The 15,291-nt window shown below is 40.3% G+C and overlaps 1 protein-coding gene across 3 annotated transcripts in view; it reads right to left on the reverse strand.

Moving 5' to 3' along the window:
* The window catches only part of tox2 (TOX high mobility group box family member 2), a 110,467-nt gene that overhangs the window by 22,009 nt on the left and 73,167 nt on the right, over positions 1-15,291 (reverse strand). For all 3 annotated transcript variants that reach the window (XM_087179248.1, XM_023426061.2, XM_023426062.2), the window contains exon 4: positions 5,399-5,686. In XM_087179248.1, the coding sequence (XP_087035374.1) occupies positions 5,399-5,686 (288 nt within the window). The remainder of the gene's footprint in view (positions 1-5,398; positions 5,687-15,291) is intronic.

The following is a 15,291-nucleotide window of genomic DNA, read 5'->3' on the forward strand; positions in this document are numbered from 1 at the left end:
TCAATGCAACCTGAGCATGGCTATTAAATGTCTAATGTGTTTTGGAACTTGTAGATGCTATGACAGTGGGGGCATTAACAGAGAGAGAGAGAGAGAGAGAGAGAGAGAGAGAGTGGGAGAGGCCCTGCCAAGTGCATCAGAGCATCAGAGAAAAGAGCTCTCTGAAAGATATCAGGTTTGGCAAGGAGGGGCTTCACTCCACAACACAATAAAAAAAAGAAAAAAAAGAAAAGAAAACACGTATGAATTGAAAATGGCCTCTTTACAAAATTAGAAGAGTACAGTCAATGATGTCTTTCAGGTTTTGAGAGTCAGCAGAGGAGAGAAAAACACCAAAAATGCTGTCGTTACCTGGTTGGCAAGTAACTTCCATCAGCTCCTGTTGATGAGTTACACTTCCTTTAAAGATGAGGCTGGTGATAGTCTATATTTTTCTAGTTCATCCCACTAACAAGTAGGCCTACTTATGTGAATTTTCATTACTGATGAATCTGCTTATTAGTTTCAAACCCAAGTTGATATCTTCAAAGACCTTGATTACATAGATAATCCATTGACCATCATAGTGGCATCAGAAAACTAGCAAAATGTTCACATTTGAGAAGTTAGAACCAGTGACTTTTTTGGCATTTTGCTTAAAAACATAAACCAATAGCAGGAGATTTTTTTTCTGTTGATCGACTAATTGATTCAGTTCAAACAAGTATTGCCTGTGCAGCCAAAGCCTAATACAGCTTTTCCCTCTGTGGCACAGACCTCCATTGTTGTCCAAAAACTATGAAAAACAATGAGCCACATTGATGCTCTGGCTAATGTGCTCCTTCATTACCATGAACATGTACACTGTCATTTCCACGTACACCATCCTGCTGCTGTAAATACCAAATAGAAAGCCAAACTTTACTTCCAAAAAATGTTTTCTCCTGTTTGAGTTTTGTCACATTCAGCTTTTCTAAAATGAAACTATGTGTTTGTGACAAGTTTGCAGTGACGAGGGAAGAACTCAGAAATACTCACTAGTAAAAGAAAAAGTCATGCATTCAGAATTTTACGACAAAAGCATTTGGCATCTAAAAATATATTTAATGTACCGAAAGTAAAAGTGCTTATTATGCAGAATTGCCCATTTCAGAATCATGTACTATACTTTATATACTGCTGGGTAGCTTGTAAATTTAATAATGCATCATAATTTAGTTGTCGATTTATATTTTGAATTATTAATCTGAAACTGCAAAGTAACAAAAGTTATCTAATAAATGTGGTGCAATGAAAAGTATAATAGTTGCCTCTCAGTTGTAGTGGAGTATAAAGCAGCATGAAATGGTGACCAGCCATAACAAAGAACACTGTTTGAGTAAATGTACTTAATTACTTTCCACCACTGTAATAGAACTTGTTGATAATAACAAGAAAAAAAATAAAATAAAAATCCATTCTTAATATCTGTTCTTTAATTTGCACCTAAGTGAGAGTCTTGCTGGTCAGGAGGTTCCACACCCACAACTCAGTCTTAACACCATTTAGTCCTACAGTTCACCTCACCACCACAAACCAAACACACACTATCTATTCTTACAGCTCACTGAGAATGATCAACTGCCGCTGTAACACTGCTCTACTCTAAATCCTTTCTGTTATATAATCGCCCTATTTATTTTATGTTTATATTGTTGCACCTGCAGTGGAGTACTTTCAAACGTCCTCGAGCTTGAATCACGTAGGCACACATTTAAAAACCAGAGGCTCTCAGGCTTTTGTTGAGACAGAATAACCTTATTTCACTCAACTGAATTATCTCTTAGATATCTAATAATGAAATCCAGGAGGTACAGAAAACTGGAGGTATATGCTCATTTTGAATAAGAGTTACCTCTTTCCTCTTGCTTTCCTCCCCACAATACCCTCCTCTCTCTCTCTCTCTCTCTCCCTCTCTCTCTCCCTCTCTCTCTCTCTCTCCATCCTCACCCCTCCTCTCTTCATCCAACTCTATTGCACTCTTTTCATTGCCCAGCTCACGTATTGAATCTGCCTGATGAAAACAGATCTCACTGCAGCACCACAATAGAATGGCTGATGCAGGAAAGATGAACCCTAATGGATTTTTTTTTCAATGTGCTCAAGATTGAATATAAGGCCTGACCTCCAGATGTAGTGGATCCATTTCAACAGCAGAGATATTGTTTATAGTGAAGACACAGAAACACATAGACACACTTGGACACATACACATTCAGCACAACGTCAACAGCAGCAGCAAAAAAAAAAAAAAAAACAACAAAAAAAACCCCTTTCTATCTACGTAAAGCACTCAAGTATTTTTTAGCTGCTGAAACAGTCTAAAATTAGAATTAACCCTTGTTATTTATCTAGCCATGTCAAGTGAGGTATTCATAATGATAGCATCTCATGTTTGAACTGCAGAGTTTGCCTAATTACTCTGCTCAACAGACTGTGTCAAGGTGAGGCACCGATTTAATAGACACTCCGCTCTCAGCACAAATGAACCTCTGCTACGGTTTGGTAGTTTCGCCAGGCAGACTATTTGATTTAGAAATTTCTGAGTTTGCTTTATATGCTGCTTTCCGCGGCGAAGTTGAAGCAGTGCCCTGAAAAAAAAAAAAAAAAGGACCTGCTGCATTGCCGAGGAGCTTCTCTCAGAGCCTGTTTGAAATATTGAAATAGCTTCAAACATAAAGATTTGGGAGGTTTACTTGCAAAATATAATCACTGATCACCTGCTTCAAAGCAGTTTTTGATTCAGTGGTGTCATTTCTTTTAGCTTTTTCTTAATATATTTGCTTTTTGTCTCCACAAAAAAAAAAAAAAAAAACCACCCTTTAAACCACCGAGGACTAGTTGTCAGAACAGCAATCACCAGCATTTGTAGTATATCTTTTAAATATATTTCCATTGTATGCCAGCTGAGCATTTCACATCTCATGCATTTTTATCACACAACCTGCAGTATTCAATCTATTAAAACCACCGAGTGTGGCCCTCTGTAGCAGTAACAAATATCCTGACTGCTGAGCGAAAGACTGGCCAATCAACCACTGTCTCTACAGTAAAGGTCATGACCAAAATGTGAAATGGATATCAAGATAAATGACACATGAATCCAATATGTAGGGGGAATATTCCAACATTATATATAATACATGGTATGTTTATATTTCAGATCTTTATCAAGCCATATTTTGGCAATTTGCTGACTGTTGTTTATCCTTACTTCTTCTGTTTATGGTGAACATGAGAATACACTCTGCTTGACCTCGATATCTATCTATAAGTGTTTAATGTATACTGAATATAACAGATTCTCAGTTCTTTTCATTAAAGTACACAAAACACGCTGCTGACACTGCTGCTCATGCCTCCGACACAAAACAGCACAATATATAAAACATGTCTACTGTATTATCAACTGCACATTGGTAATTTATTTAATTACTTGAAAGGCACAGTGCAGCTATGTCTGTGTCTGTTTATGATATCACAGTCAATATTGAGTAAGGTATGAAGAAACTCTGACCTTCAAAACCTGAACACAAAAATCTTTGTATATGTTAATATAGTTGACCATATGTGCTTTTTCTTCACCCTAGTGATTTTCACTGCTGCAGCCCATAAAAAAGCATCCACATCTGTCCATATTTCAAATGCAATAGGAGCACTACTCAATGCACATCTAGCACAATATTTACATTTTACTGAGTAAGTTAGAAAAAAATATATAGCAATACCACTTTAATACTAAACTACACTTTTAGGGCTACATGTGTTCCATAAAGAAGACAGCTAACTAGAGAGCCTTTGGTTATTGCAAACTATGCATTATGTTTCACGCATAAGCTTTACATATATCATTTGTTGTAATAGAAACCTGCTCTATTTCCTGCAGTTCTCATGAATGCAATTATGGTTTGGAGATGCTAATTTGCGGTGGAGCAGGTCTGTGTGGAGCTGAGGGAGTAATCAGTGCGTATTCATGTTTGAAGGCTTGACAGATTGACTGATGCTTGCTGTCGAGGTAGATATGATGCTGATGGATTTACCCACAATCCTTTTCTCCATGCATCAGAGCTGACATGGCGACCACTGAGCAATCATTCAGTTCCCCACTTAGCCCCCCGTCTTCATGTTTTGAAAATTACATGTACCTTATAAGGTGTTTCATATTAGAAATCAGTGGTTACTGTTGGTTGGAGATCCTTCAAATAGCTGTTCTTGGATGATTTGCAATGTCCAAAAAGCTTTGGAAATCATTTTAAAAGTCAAATTTGTCCAATGCCTCATGTGCACCATTATGTATTTTTTTCCTCTAAATTAAAACCTAGCTTGTGCTTCAGCGTTTGTGGGTGTGTACATGCAAAGCCAATGTCATGCGGGGTATCTCTCATACAAGAAATTACAATTTAAGGCCATATTCTAAAGTTCTAAGTGAATGGTCTAAAGCTCATGGAGCAAGAGCATTTATGACGTGTCCAAAGCTGCTTTTGCTAGTTTAAAGGTGCAAAAGACAGTCGCAGTGCCAGGCGCATGGTCACAAAGGGTTGTACTTAGTTTCTTAATTAATCATGGGCGTGTTTTGGGCAATAACCCAATCAGAGTGCCATCTCCCATTCCCTTTAAAAGGCAAGTATGCCTGCTCCTTGGTGGATTGGTATTGTGATGGTGGATTTGCCAGTAAGTAAGAAAGAATGTTTCGGATCTGCTTGTGCACAAAGTGAAAGCTCGCTAGCAGATTATATACAGCAACAGCAGGATTCCACAAAACAAACACGGGTGCAAAATATTAAACTGGGGGTGTAGTGCATGCTCTTGCACCCTCGGTCTGATACTTTTCACCCTCAGTTGAAATTTGAATAATAAATGCTCGGACTGTGTGGGCGTCTCTGTGTAGTTACTTCGAGTTATGATCAACCAGTCTGATGTATGTAGAGGTGTGTGTGGTTACAGTGTAGCCTGGTGGTGTTTTCAGGGGATTTAATGAAGGCAAACACAAGTGAATTGTCATGTCTAGTGACACTTTGCTCTTCCTCAAGATAGCAATACGCCAACAATGCGCTTAACCACACCTTATTTTAAGACCAACACACCCATGTGCGCTCAGATGGGTGCAAGTGAATTTACTATTTAAACAGTGTGGGAAAATACACAACTGCGTTGGTCTGAAACTAGCAAAGACACGCGCCACTTTGCACCGCGTGTAAGATAGAGGCTTCAGAGTTTTAGTATAAGCCTGTGCAGCTGACCAAATTATACCACCAAACTAAAAGGGTTGAGTTTACATTTGTGACCATAACTGAAAAAAATATTCCTTAACGCCAGCTTTCTGGGCTCTCAGGGCTCACAGGGCCCCCATGGAACGGTTGAGTCTGCGAACGCTACTCACCGAGGGCATTTGGCTGGAAACGAGGTGGCTGTCCTGCGCCAGCATGTTAGACATCATGAGTGTGGGCAGCTCTGGGTAGGAGTACGGGTTGATGAGCCCATTGTGTGGCAGCGAGTGGCAGAGGTAGCCTGTAGAGTCGTGCTCCATCAGGTGAAGAAGAGGAGGCTCGGGGTGGTTAGGTGGAGTGATGGGAGGGATCTCGTAGTCCTCATCCCCGGCTCCATTTCCGCTGGCAGTGCCGCCACCGCCGCCTCCTCCCCCGCCGCCACCAGTCTGACCTGTGTAGCTCTGAGTGGAGGGAGAGACAGCAAAAAAATGAAAAGTAGGAAAGATTAGGCTTGATGAAGCAATGTATATAAGCCGATCAAAGCGTTCAGTTTACTGGAGCAGAGTTGCAAAGTGAGCTCCAAATTCTGCTCATTTCATACATAGACCATATTGGGTAACTGGAGCACTTCCAAGGCTTGGACGGGCATAAATCTCTCCCAGTTGAATCATCAGTATCACAGAAGACAAGAAAAGACATAACAAAATGTCTAGTTCTTTGATAAAAAATGTGAAAGGTAATCAAAAACATAGGACAAGGAAGAATGCATTTTTGGAAAAAAAACATCCAACCACTAAACTTAAAATTCAGCTGTATTCTCCTGTAATAGTGAAGAAAAACTAAAGTAGAAATCCAAAATTACAGTCAGCCGTTTAAATCACTTTACTTTTGGATTCTGGGTCAATTTTTGGATATTGAATTTGCAATTATGGCAGGGAACATGGAGGATATTGTTTAAACAAATGAAATGGTCATTTTAAGTGGTAAAAAATACTTGGGAACCAGCAGCTCCAGCTTTGAGAACCTGCAGATATTTTACCAACAAGAAAAAATTGCTTGTTTCTGATTGACAGGGTCTATTAACGATGCAGAACAGGAAACCTCCAAGCTCGTCCATTTATGACTTACAACAACTGTTTCAGATCAAGTGCAACTGTCACTCTGAAATGCACCTAGGGAAGGAAATGTTCTCCACCTTCTCCATGTTCATTATATCTGTATATCTGGACAGCTTGATGTTTATCATTGCTCAGCTTACTGTAGCGCGGTAACTAAAAGTACTTGTTCTCTGGCTGACTCAAAATCAAACCGTTCCAGTCAACAGTTAAATCAGCGACAGTAACCAAGCAAACTGCACCTCTGCATCACCTCCTGTGGTTGAAACAGACCAGCAATGAGTGAAACTGACGACAAACAAACTTTTAGAACTGGATAGCTGTTAAAGCCACGATATGAGTGCAGTAATACGCTTTGACTATTTTGTGTCATGGTGTTTGCCTCCGCCTCATCCATTATTTTCATGTATCACGACACCTTGTTGCTTATAGTGTTCTATAGGAAAAGATAATGATACATTAGAACTGTAGTGATGTGATTCTGATTTTCTTGCTGAGGATTCCAGGAAAAAACGTTTGGCCCAAAATAACACAGAGCTAACATTTGCTTCATCTGTCAAAAATAAATGAATTATGCAAAATTCAGTTATCGTCAGATATACTGACCACTGCATACACACTCACACTACCTCCACTGCTTTGGTCTATCAAAGAGATGAATCATGAAAAGCTTCTGTGCAAAGGAACTACAGTTTACAGTTGATGTCAATATAACATTACAAATCCATTGAAAGAATTAATTCTACAACAATATAACTGTAAGAAGAATTTATTTACTGTGTTGACATCTTGTCAACTGAGGTTTTCAGTTTCCTGCAATTCTTCATAAAGCTTTGTGAACTATTTAAATTCTGATCTGTCATTTTGTCAAAGCTGCTGTAATTTTGTTTCAAACGTTGAACATCTCATTTTGGAACAAAAAACTCAATGCTCAGCGATCGGTAATAAAGAAGACCAACAGCCTCTATATTTGTGCGCTGTCGCGCTAACACAGTAAGTCCAATCAGATCACAGTTCTGCACAGAGCAAGAAGAAAAGAAAAATAGCAGGGAAATTCAACGGGGAATGAAAAGCAATTTTGTCTGAGACGATCCAACTTGACTCCCATTGTAATGACTGAGTCAAATTAATCATCACAAATAATATTCTGGTGTCAGCCATTCAAGGGTTTTTTAATAGAATTTTTATGATTCATGTCTAGCAGTATACATCAAACAGTCAGTTCTGCAACATTTCTGAAATCAATTCAATATCATCTTTGTGTAGGCTGTCATCCTCAGCAGCAGAGTGGTCATTTATCTCTCAAACAGATACTTTGAGAAAATAAGGGGCACGGGGAGATGGAAGAAAGGAATAAGGATACGGGGCACATTTTTTTCTTGTTTCTCTCAAACCTGTTTTAGTCTAAAGGTTAGTGTAAAGGTCTGTTGTGTAAGTTTTATATATTTTTTTATTCATATAAATTACAATTTGTTAAGATATTTAACAGAAGAGTTTGATTTCTACATGATAAAAAAAAGCCTGTTTTAGTGGAAGAAAAAACCTCAGTTGGCATAAAAAATATTAACAATGTAGATTTAGTCGTGGTGTAATGTTGGTGTTTGTTCATTTTGAAGTGATAGCAGCTTTAAATCCTTGAGGTTTTGTGACTTAGCAGTGGGGTAAGCCTTTTGTTTCCGCTTGGATCGCAGATCCTAGCGCCTTTTATATATATATAGTAAAGGACAACTTGTTTTCTTCTGCAATAGCTTTCAGCAGGATTAAAATATATCTAATGTCTTTTAAATGAATACCAATCTGATGCTGCATGTGCAATACCTAGAGCACTAAAACACCCATTTTTAATTTGACCACAAAAACGACGTTGGCAGTGTTTCATTGTGAAGAAAGAATGTAGACACATACTCAGCATTAACAGCACACTTTCATCTTCCTACACGTTACACCAAATGGAAAAAAGAGCGAGAGAAAAAGACGTGTGATTGCTTCAATTTGATTTACTTTGTCCTGATATAGCCTTCAAGCCAGTTGATATTAATTTTCTGGACTGTCCTTTGAAGACAGATGTTTTTGTAAACCTTTGGGGATAGTGTTATTGTTTGGTCTAATGGACAAGAAAACGAACATTTCCTGAGATTCAATTTCCCTCATAATTGTTGGAAGGAAACTAAATTGTCTGCTGTAAACATTGGAGCCATTGTGTGAAGTGAGTCCCTGTGCGTGTCCCTCGGAGCCCTGTCATCTTTCACTGTGCTTCAGTACGACTGTGGGTGACCACTGTGTAATCTAAAGACCGCCACGCTTAGTCATCATCCAGCATGTTCATCAACCTTTTGTTTTGTCAGTGTATAAATATATATCCAAGCTACAGAAACATTTTCCTGGTCCCATCCGTTGCTTTTGATCGTGCAAAGGGACGAGGACTGAGTGTGTGTCATGTGTTAGATTGCTGTGAAGGCTCATCCAGTGCCCTTGATGATAAAATGTAAATACCAAGGACGTTCCCAGTTGGATTGTGGCAAGATAAATTATTCATATGCCTCTATTCAAAATGAGATTGCATGTACAGAACCACATGTACACTCTGGCTAATGTATACTCTTTTCTCCTTTAAAAGTAAAATCCAAACAAAGGCAATGTATTTGATGGATTGTATAGACCAGCTTGTGTCCTAGTATGGAATTGGCTTTTCAAACAAAAGCCTCCTCTTCTTTTTTTTTTTTTCTCCCCCCCCCCATGAGGTACTCGTCATTGGTTTACTCGCAATAGTCAAAGCAACACCCCTACCAAAAGCTGCATTACACAGATTCTTTTTTTTTCTCACTGAAACATTCTTTATTTTCCTCCTCTGATCAATACCACACACTATAGGGAACATTATTTCCAATACACAGTATGCTCAGTCTGCGCAGTGGGCGAAACACAATCTGTAACATTTTAATTAAGAGACAGATCTCTCGACTGTAAGTGTTACATACCAGCACACCTTTCATTTGAAAGAAACAGATGAATAGACAGTTGGTCTGGGACTGAGAGAGAAAATAACATTGATTGGGGAGCTTTCCAGCTTGTCTTTTATTTGGCACAGATCTGTCCCTCCCTCTGTAACACTGCCTGAGTATTCAAGGCCTTCTGGAGATGATATTGACTGCAGCTAATGGCTCATTATCTGTACATTCTTCCTCTCATTAGAATACTGTTGTGATGCCTGTAGAAATCCGGATTTAGGACATAACCCAATTAATATGAAATTATATTCATTCTATAAAAATGTTCCGCTGTCAAATATAATTCACACCAAAAAAAAAAAAAAAAAAGGAAAAGCTGCATGGCTTTTAATATTTGTAAAACACTACATGATCTCGGCCTAATGTTGCATTTATAGCTGAATTAATTAGTCGAGTAATCACTTAGTCAATTAATTAAAGTTAATTAGAATGATTTTGCAACTATATAGATAATTGATGAACCTTTTAAGGCATTATTCAACAAAAAAACTCACATTTTCTGCTTTCAGCTTCTCGAATGAGAGGATTTTCTGTGTTTTATGTCACTCTAAATTCAATATTGTGTTGTTGCTTGGACTAAAAAAAGCAATTTTAAGACGTCACCTTGGGCTCTGGGAAATTTTTCCCGCTATTTTTGGACATTTCACAGACTGAACGGTTAATTGATTAGTTGCAGCCCTGTTTGTATTATTTGCTGGTTTCATAGTATATTACCTTAAAAGGAATGGCATTATATAAAACATTATTTTGACAGGTGGCCCACACACTGTGAAAAATTTCCTCTTACAAACTTAGGCATCACGTCACACTCGCCCCGTTACTTGAGTGCCACACAGACGCACAGAGTTTGGAGTCCTCCCAAGTCAGCGTTTGTTTCAGGGGGAGGGCGGGACCGGCAGCTCGGAGACAGACGATGACAGATCTGCCTTACCACTAATGTGCACTTATCTGCCTATTGGAGAGCTTTGTCACAGTGGTGATTTATGCTTAAAATCCCCCACACACACACTACCACTTCCATCACCTCCGACACTCTCCGTTCCAACACCTTCCCCGTATCCGCCGCGCAGCACTCCAAACACAGAGACAGAGTCAGGCCCCGTTATCTCTCCTTTCCACGCAGTCCGGTTTGCAAAGAAGATGCTGGATTTATCTTCTGGAAGAATTTGAGAGCATCATCTATTTTCATTCACTCTGCCATCGCTCTCCCAAAGGAAGATTATACTGTATATTTATGAATGATCCTGTTTACTAGTGTACACAGAGCTCTTGTTTTAGTGTAACAGCAGAGGCAAATAGTGCCTGTCAGACTACAAAGATCACTTATTAATCTGAACGGCATAAACAGTTCTGCTATTTCTGTTTATTGGGCTGTTTGTTTTTGATACTCCTCTTTCTCTCCCTCTCCCTCTCTCTCTCTCTCTCTCTCTCCTCTTCCCCTCTCGTTACCCATCCATCTCTTTCCGTCAACTCAGGCTTAATTAAAGCCATAGCTGTTCTTCTGCTACAATATCATGTCAGGGGGTATCAACACACCACAAACCCTTCACTAGCAGAGGCCAAAGAGAGAGAGGGGGGGGAGGGGGGGGCTGAAGATCCAGTTACAGCCACCCTACACCTCCACTCTCCTCTTCCTCCCTTGCCTGGCCCAACCCCAGCCACGTCCTGTGCCTTGCAGAGCCCTAAACAGTTCTGGTCCCTGCTACACAAACCCCCGGATCACCCCCCCAGCCTCCCATTCCCCTGTCATCTCATCTCTCCCTAAAACAGCCCGGCTGCATTATTTATCTGTCACTATGTTACTGTTTGGAAATCATGAAAGGGTGCGGTGGGGATGGGGATGCTAAACTACTGTGTACTAGGTTTCTGTCCGGTGAATGAATGGGATGGGAGGGTGGGAAGAGTAGAAGGTGGGGGAGAGAGAGAGAGAGAGAGAGAGAGACAGAGAGAGAGAGAGAGATGGGGAGGCAGCTTGGGTGGTGAGACTGGAAAAAAGTATTGTCAAAGGCGCACTTTTTCTAGGAAATAAAATCCAGCTACTATCTCCTCAGCACCAGCCACAGCTATGTGACAGAAATGATGCTGCTCTGTGACAAAAATGCTTTTTTATTTATCATTATAGGAGGGAAATATTGGGGGAATGGGGAGAATAATTAAGGCGAGCACCAACCATCCGAAGTCCAAAGATACAGATGGCCCCATTCACCCAAGATACTGAGCTGATTACTAACTAACCTCCCATTGACTAAAACCAGCCTTTCTAAATGCATATATATCCCCCCTTTTCTTTTATGTTTCCTTCCCCTCTTCTCCCTCGTGTATCCTGTTCCCTGTGCTCGTCTCACTTCTCAGTCAAGGTCAGGAGGTCATCCTCATCTGATCGCGTGTCAGAGCAGATTAAAATCAGAGCTTTTGTGCCATGTCATATTTCATTATGCATTTGACTCATCTCGCAGGTCAATGGGTCAGTGTGATTTGATTGGATGACAGAAATGATATAATTTGTGTTTAACCCTAGGCTGTATGAAGCTCTGAGTGGCGTACTAATGCATTTTGCAAAGACGGGGCAGGCCCTCTCCACAAGCGACTAATTTGAAGTGGCACACCACAGAGTTGAAGGAGAGCCAGAGCTATTGCACAACATGCTGAGGTTATAAGGGAGGCTTTATCAAATAATAAACACAACCTCCCTTGTGCCTCCATTTCTGTCTGTCTCTCGCACGCTTTCTTTTTTACTCTGCAAACTGATGCAAGTGCCCAGACGTTAACTGCTTTCTGCGTCTAATATCTTACTTTTACCCTCCATTTTTCTTTCTTTATCAGTTTGATTCACCGAAAATGTGTCACTGACCCTCTTCTCTCTTGTTTTTCTACTTCTCTCTCTTTTCTCTCTCTGTCTCTGTTTCTTCCTCACAGTCTAATAGCACTTGATTTTGGCAAGAGAGGAGACTAATGGAGAAGTGCTGTCAGCAACAACAACCACATCATTATTGCTGTACATTCAAGTGGAACACAAACAACATTTAAATAGCTCCCAAATGGAAATGGAATGGAACAGAATAGATATGTAACAGTGGCAAAAAAAATCAGCTAAGTTATTATTTTAAAGCGGGATTAATAACAACAGGTTTTATTGTTTAATAAATAATCATGTATTTATGTTTTCTTCTTGCGTCATATGCACAGAGAGGAGCTCAGGACCTTGTGGTAGTAATGATATGCAGATGCTGCCCACTGTCAGTGAAAACTCAACTGTGATCTCCACTAATGCGGTCGGAAAACAAACCATGGGTGCACAAGATAGCTCAGGTTTCCCAATAGTCATCTAGAGTGATTGTGATGCCGATGTTGATACTGCTGTGGGTGACGGTGGTGGGGGTGCGTGTGCGAGAGTGGAGGGAGGGGTGGAGGGAGCAGAGAAGGAAAGAGGAGGTGGTGGTGGTGGGGGGGGACAGAGAGAGAGAGAGAGAGAGAGATGACTCCAACATTTCAAATGAGGACCATAATCAAACTTATTGCCTGACAGGGTGAATCTAGGATTACGATGTTACATTGGCAGACATACAGTATTATTTCCAGTCTCCTCTGTCTCTTCTGTTCAGAGCAGCCATGTCTCCTGGAGAGGGAGGCCTTTTTTAACTTTGCTCATTGGCGTACCACTAACTGTTCTGCAAGGCTTAACAACAGCCACTGCTACTGCTGACCACACAGAAGCTGCCCGGAGATTTGACAAGGCCAAAAAAAAAAAAAAACCACAAAAAAACAAGAAAACACAGCAGCCGGTCAACTGTCTTTAAATTTTTAATGACTCTTTAGTTATCTACTTTTCTTTGCTCACTGTCAAAATCATTATTAGCATGTAGACAATGGTACGTCTGTGTCTGAATGACAAAACTAATTATTGTTATAAGAACAAGTAAATGGACAAAAAAAAAACAAAAAAACACAGCACAATAAAGGGTTGGTGGATCTGTACTGACTGACTCTAACAATGTTGAAAATAACAAAGGGAGCGCTGATGGCGCAGTCATCCAAACAAATGTGCATTATTCTGAGAATTGTTAGGATCCTGTCACCCACAAATAACTCTGCTTTACACCAGGAGAAGGAGGGTGTAAAGTGCATGTGGTTGGGGTGTGTGTGTGTGTGTGTGTGTGTGTGTGTGTGTGTGTGTGTGTGTGTGTGTGTGTGTGTGTATGGAATGTGTATCTACATTCATTTCTGCCTGAACAAAACTGAGAGTAATAGCTTTTGAAATCTTTTGTGCACATTTTGTAGGTATCCCTGATTTTTTTTTTTTTTTTTGGTTTTGTTTTTGTTTTTAAACAAAAACCTACTGTCTGCTCTCTCTCTCTATCTCTTTCTTTCTGTGTGTGTGTGTGTGTGTGTGTGTGTGTGTGTGTGTGGTGTCAGTGTGTTCTTAAGTGTCTCCCCTCCCTGGTTCAGAGTCAATGAGGCTGTGTATCGGAGGCTGGCACAGCTGGTGGGAGCAGGAGACTAACATCTGGACCCTCGTACTCTTGGTGCCATTGTTAATAAGAGGCTGGTGGGGAATGGAATGGAGGGGAGTGGAGGAGACAGCTCTCCAGTGTCAATGAACCTCCCTGTCTCTCACTAGAGCTCTGCACCGCAACTCATACTTGATGCATCACAAAAGTGTCCACGAAGGGGCCTCCACCATCGCAGCATATCCGCAACTCAGATGTCAGAGTTAAATCCCAAACAAGTACAGTTAAACGGGCCTGACTGTTGTCGTTTTTAGCAACGTTAGCAGTGCGCCTCCGGGCATGGCAGTGTCTGGCTTTTTCTCTGGCACCACCATGAGGTTGACATTTTTGTCTTTTTATGAACTGGCTCCACCACTATTGGATGGATTGCCATGAAATTTGGTACAGACAGTAGCACAAAGTGTCCGCACCAACATCATGTCTGCTTTTTAAATTGCTCAATACTTTACTTTATGACCGAATACCTTCAAAATGATGTTCCCATTGGTCTCAGCTGAACTTTGTGTTTATTGCTAGTCAGCAAATGTGAGCACGCTAAAATGCTATGCTAAAATCCTATGTCTGTCAGCATGTTAGCCATGCTAGCAGCTCTGTGAGGCTGCTAGCATAGACGCTTCCTCTTGTTAATTCAACTACTAATAGCTGCTGGGTGGCATCAGGACTGGTCGGGCACAGAAAAGTGAAAACTGTATTGTCTTACATGTTTAACTCCACCTGTGTTGCACTAAGAAAGGTTTTAATCCTTTCTTAGTGCAACACAAATATATAAATATAATCTAAAAATACACTGCTGTTGGGCTGTTTGCCCAAGGCTTTGTACTAATATCTTTGCTGTGTGTTGCTTAATAAGAAAAATGATATTACCTCGTTTCAACTTCCTGCAAACAGAAGAAATAGCCTCAGCCAACATGGATTGATGTCAGCTCAGGGCTTTCCTCATATCTTGAAGATACTATATCAATAATTAACCAAGTATTTTTTGCTAACAAATCTTGGTTCAATGGAACATTTTCCTCTCTAATAACCCATAGTTTTTTTTTCACGGCTATGAGGGAAAAGTAGTTAAAGGCAACCTCTCTTAAGTTTTATTTTTTAAAGAGATAGAAAATCTCTGTGGTTATGAAAACAGACATTCGCCATTTCATGTCTTTTATAATAGTTTGGCATGTGAGCTAGAACAAGAGTGAGTGTTTGGTCGCTCATCATTCTATCCAGTGGGCTGAGAGGCCTAGACAAACACATTAAGGTTGCCATTAGTTTCATCTGATCACCTGGGGCAACAGGGGGATGGACAGCTTGGCAGAGCGAGGGCCTTACACAAATATACAGCTGTGCATTTATACATGGTGCCATGTCAGATGAGTATTTCAAACAGAGGGCTTTTGAACGGGCCAAGAGCGTGAGAGGAGGGTGAGGTGGTGGTGGTGGTGGTGGT

This window comes from Seriola lalandi, unplaced genomic scaffold, assembly GCF_002814215.2.
Source record: "Seriola lalandi dorsalis isolate HSWRI2012SDOR001 ecotype SW California unplaced genomic scaffold, Sedor1 jcf7180002054805, whole genome shotgun sequence".
NCBI classification, from domain to species: Eukaryota; Metazoa; Chordata; class Actinopteri; order Carangiformes; family Carangidae; genus Seriola; species Seriola lalandi.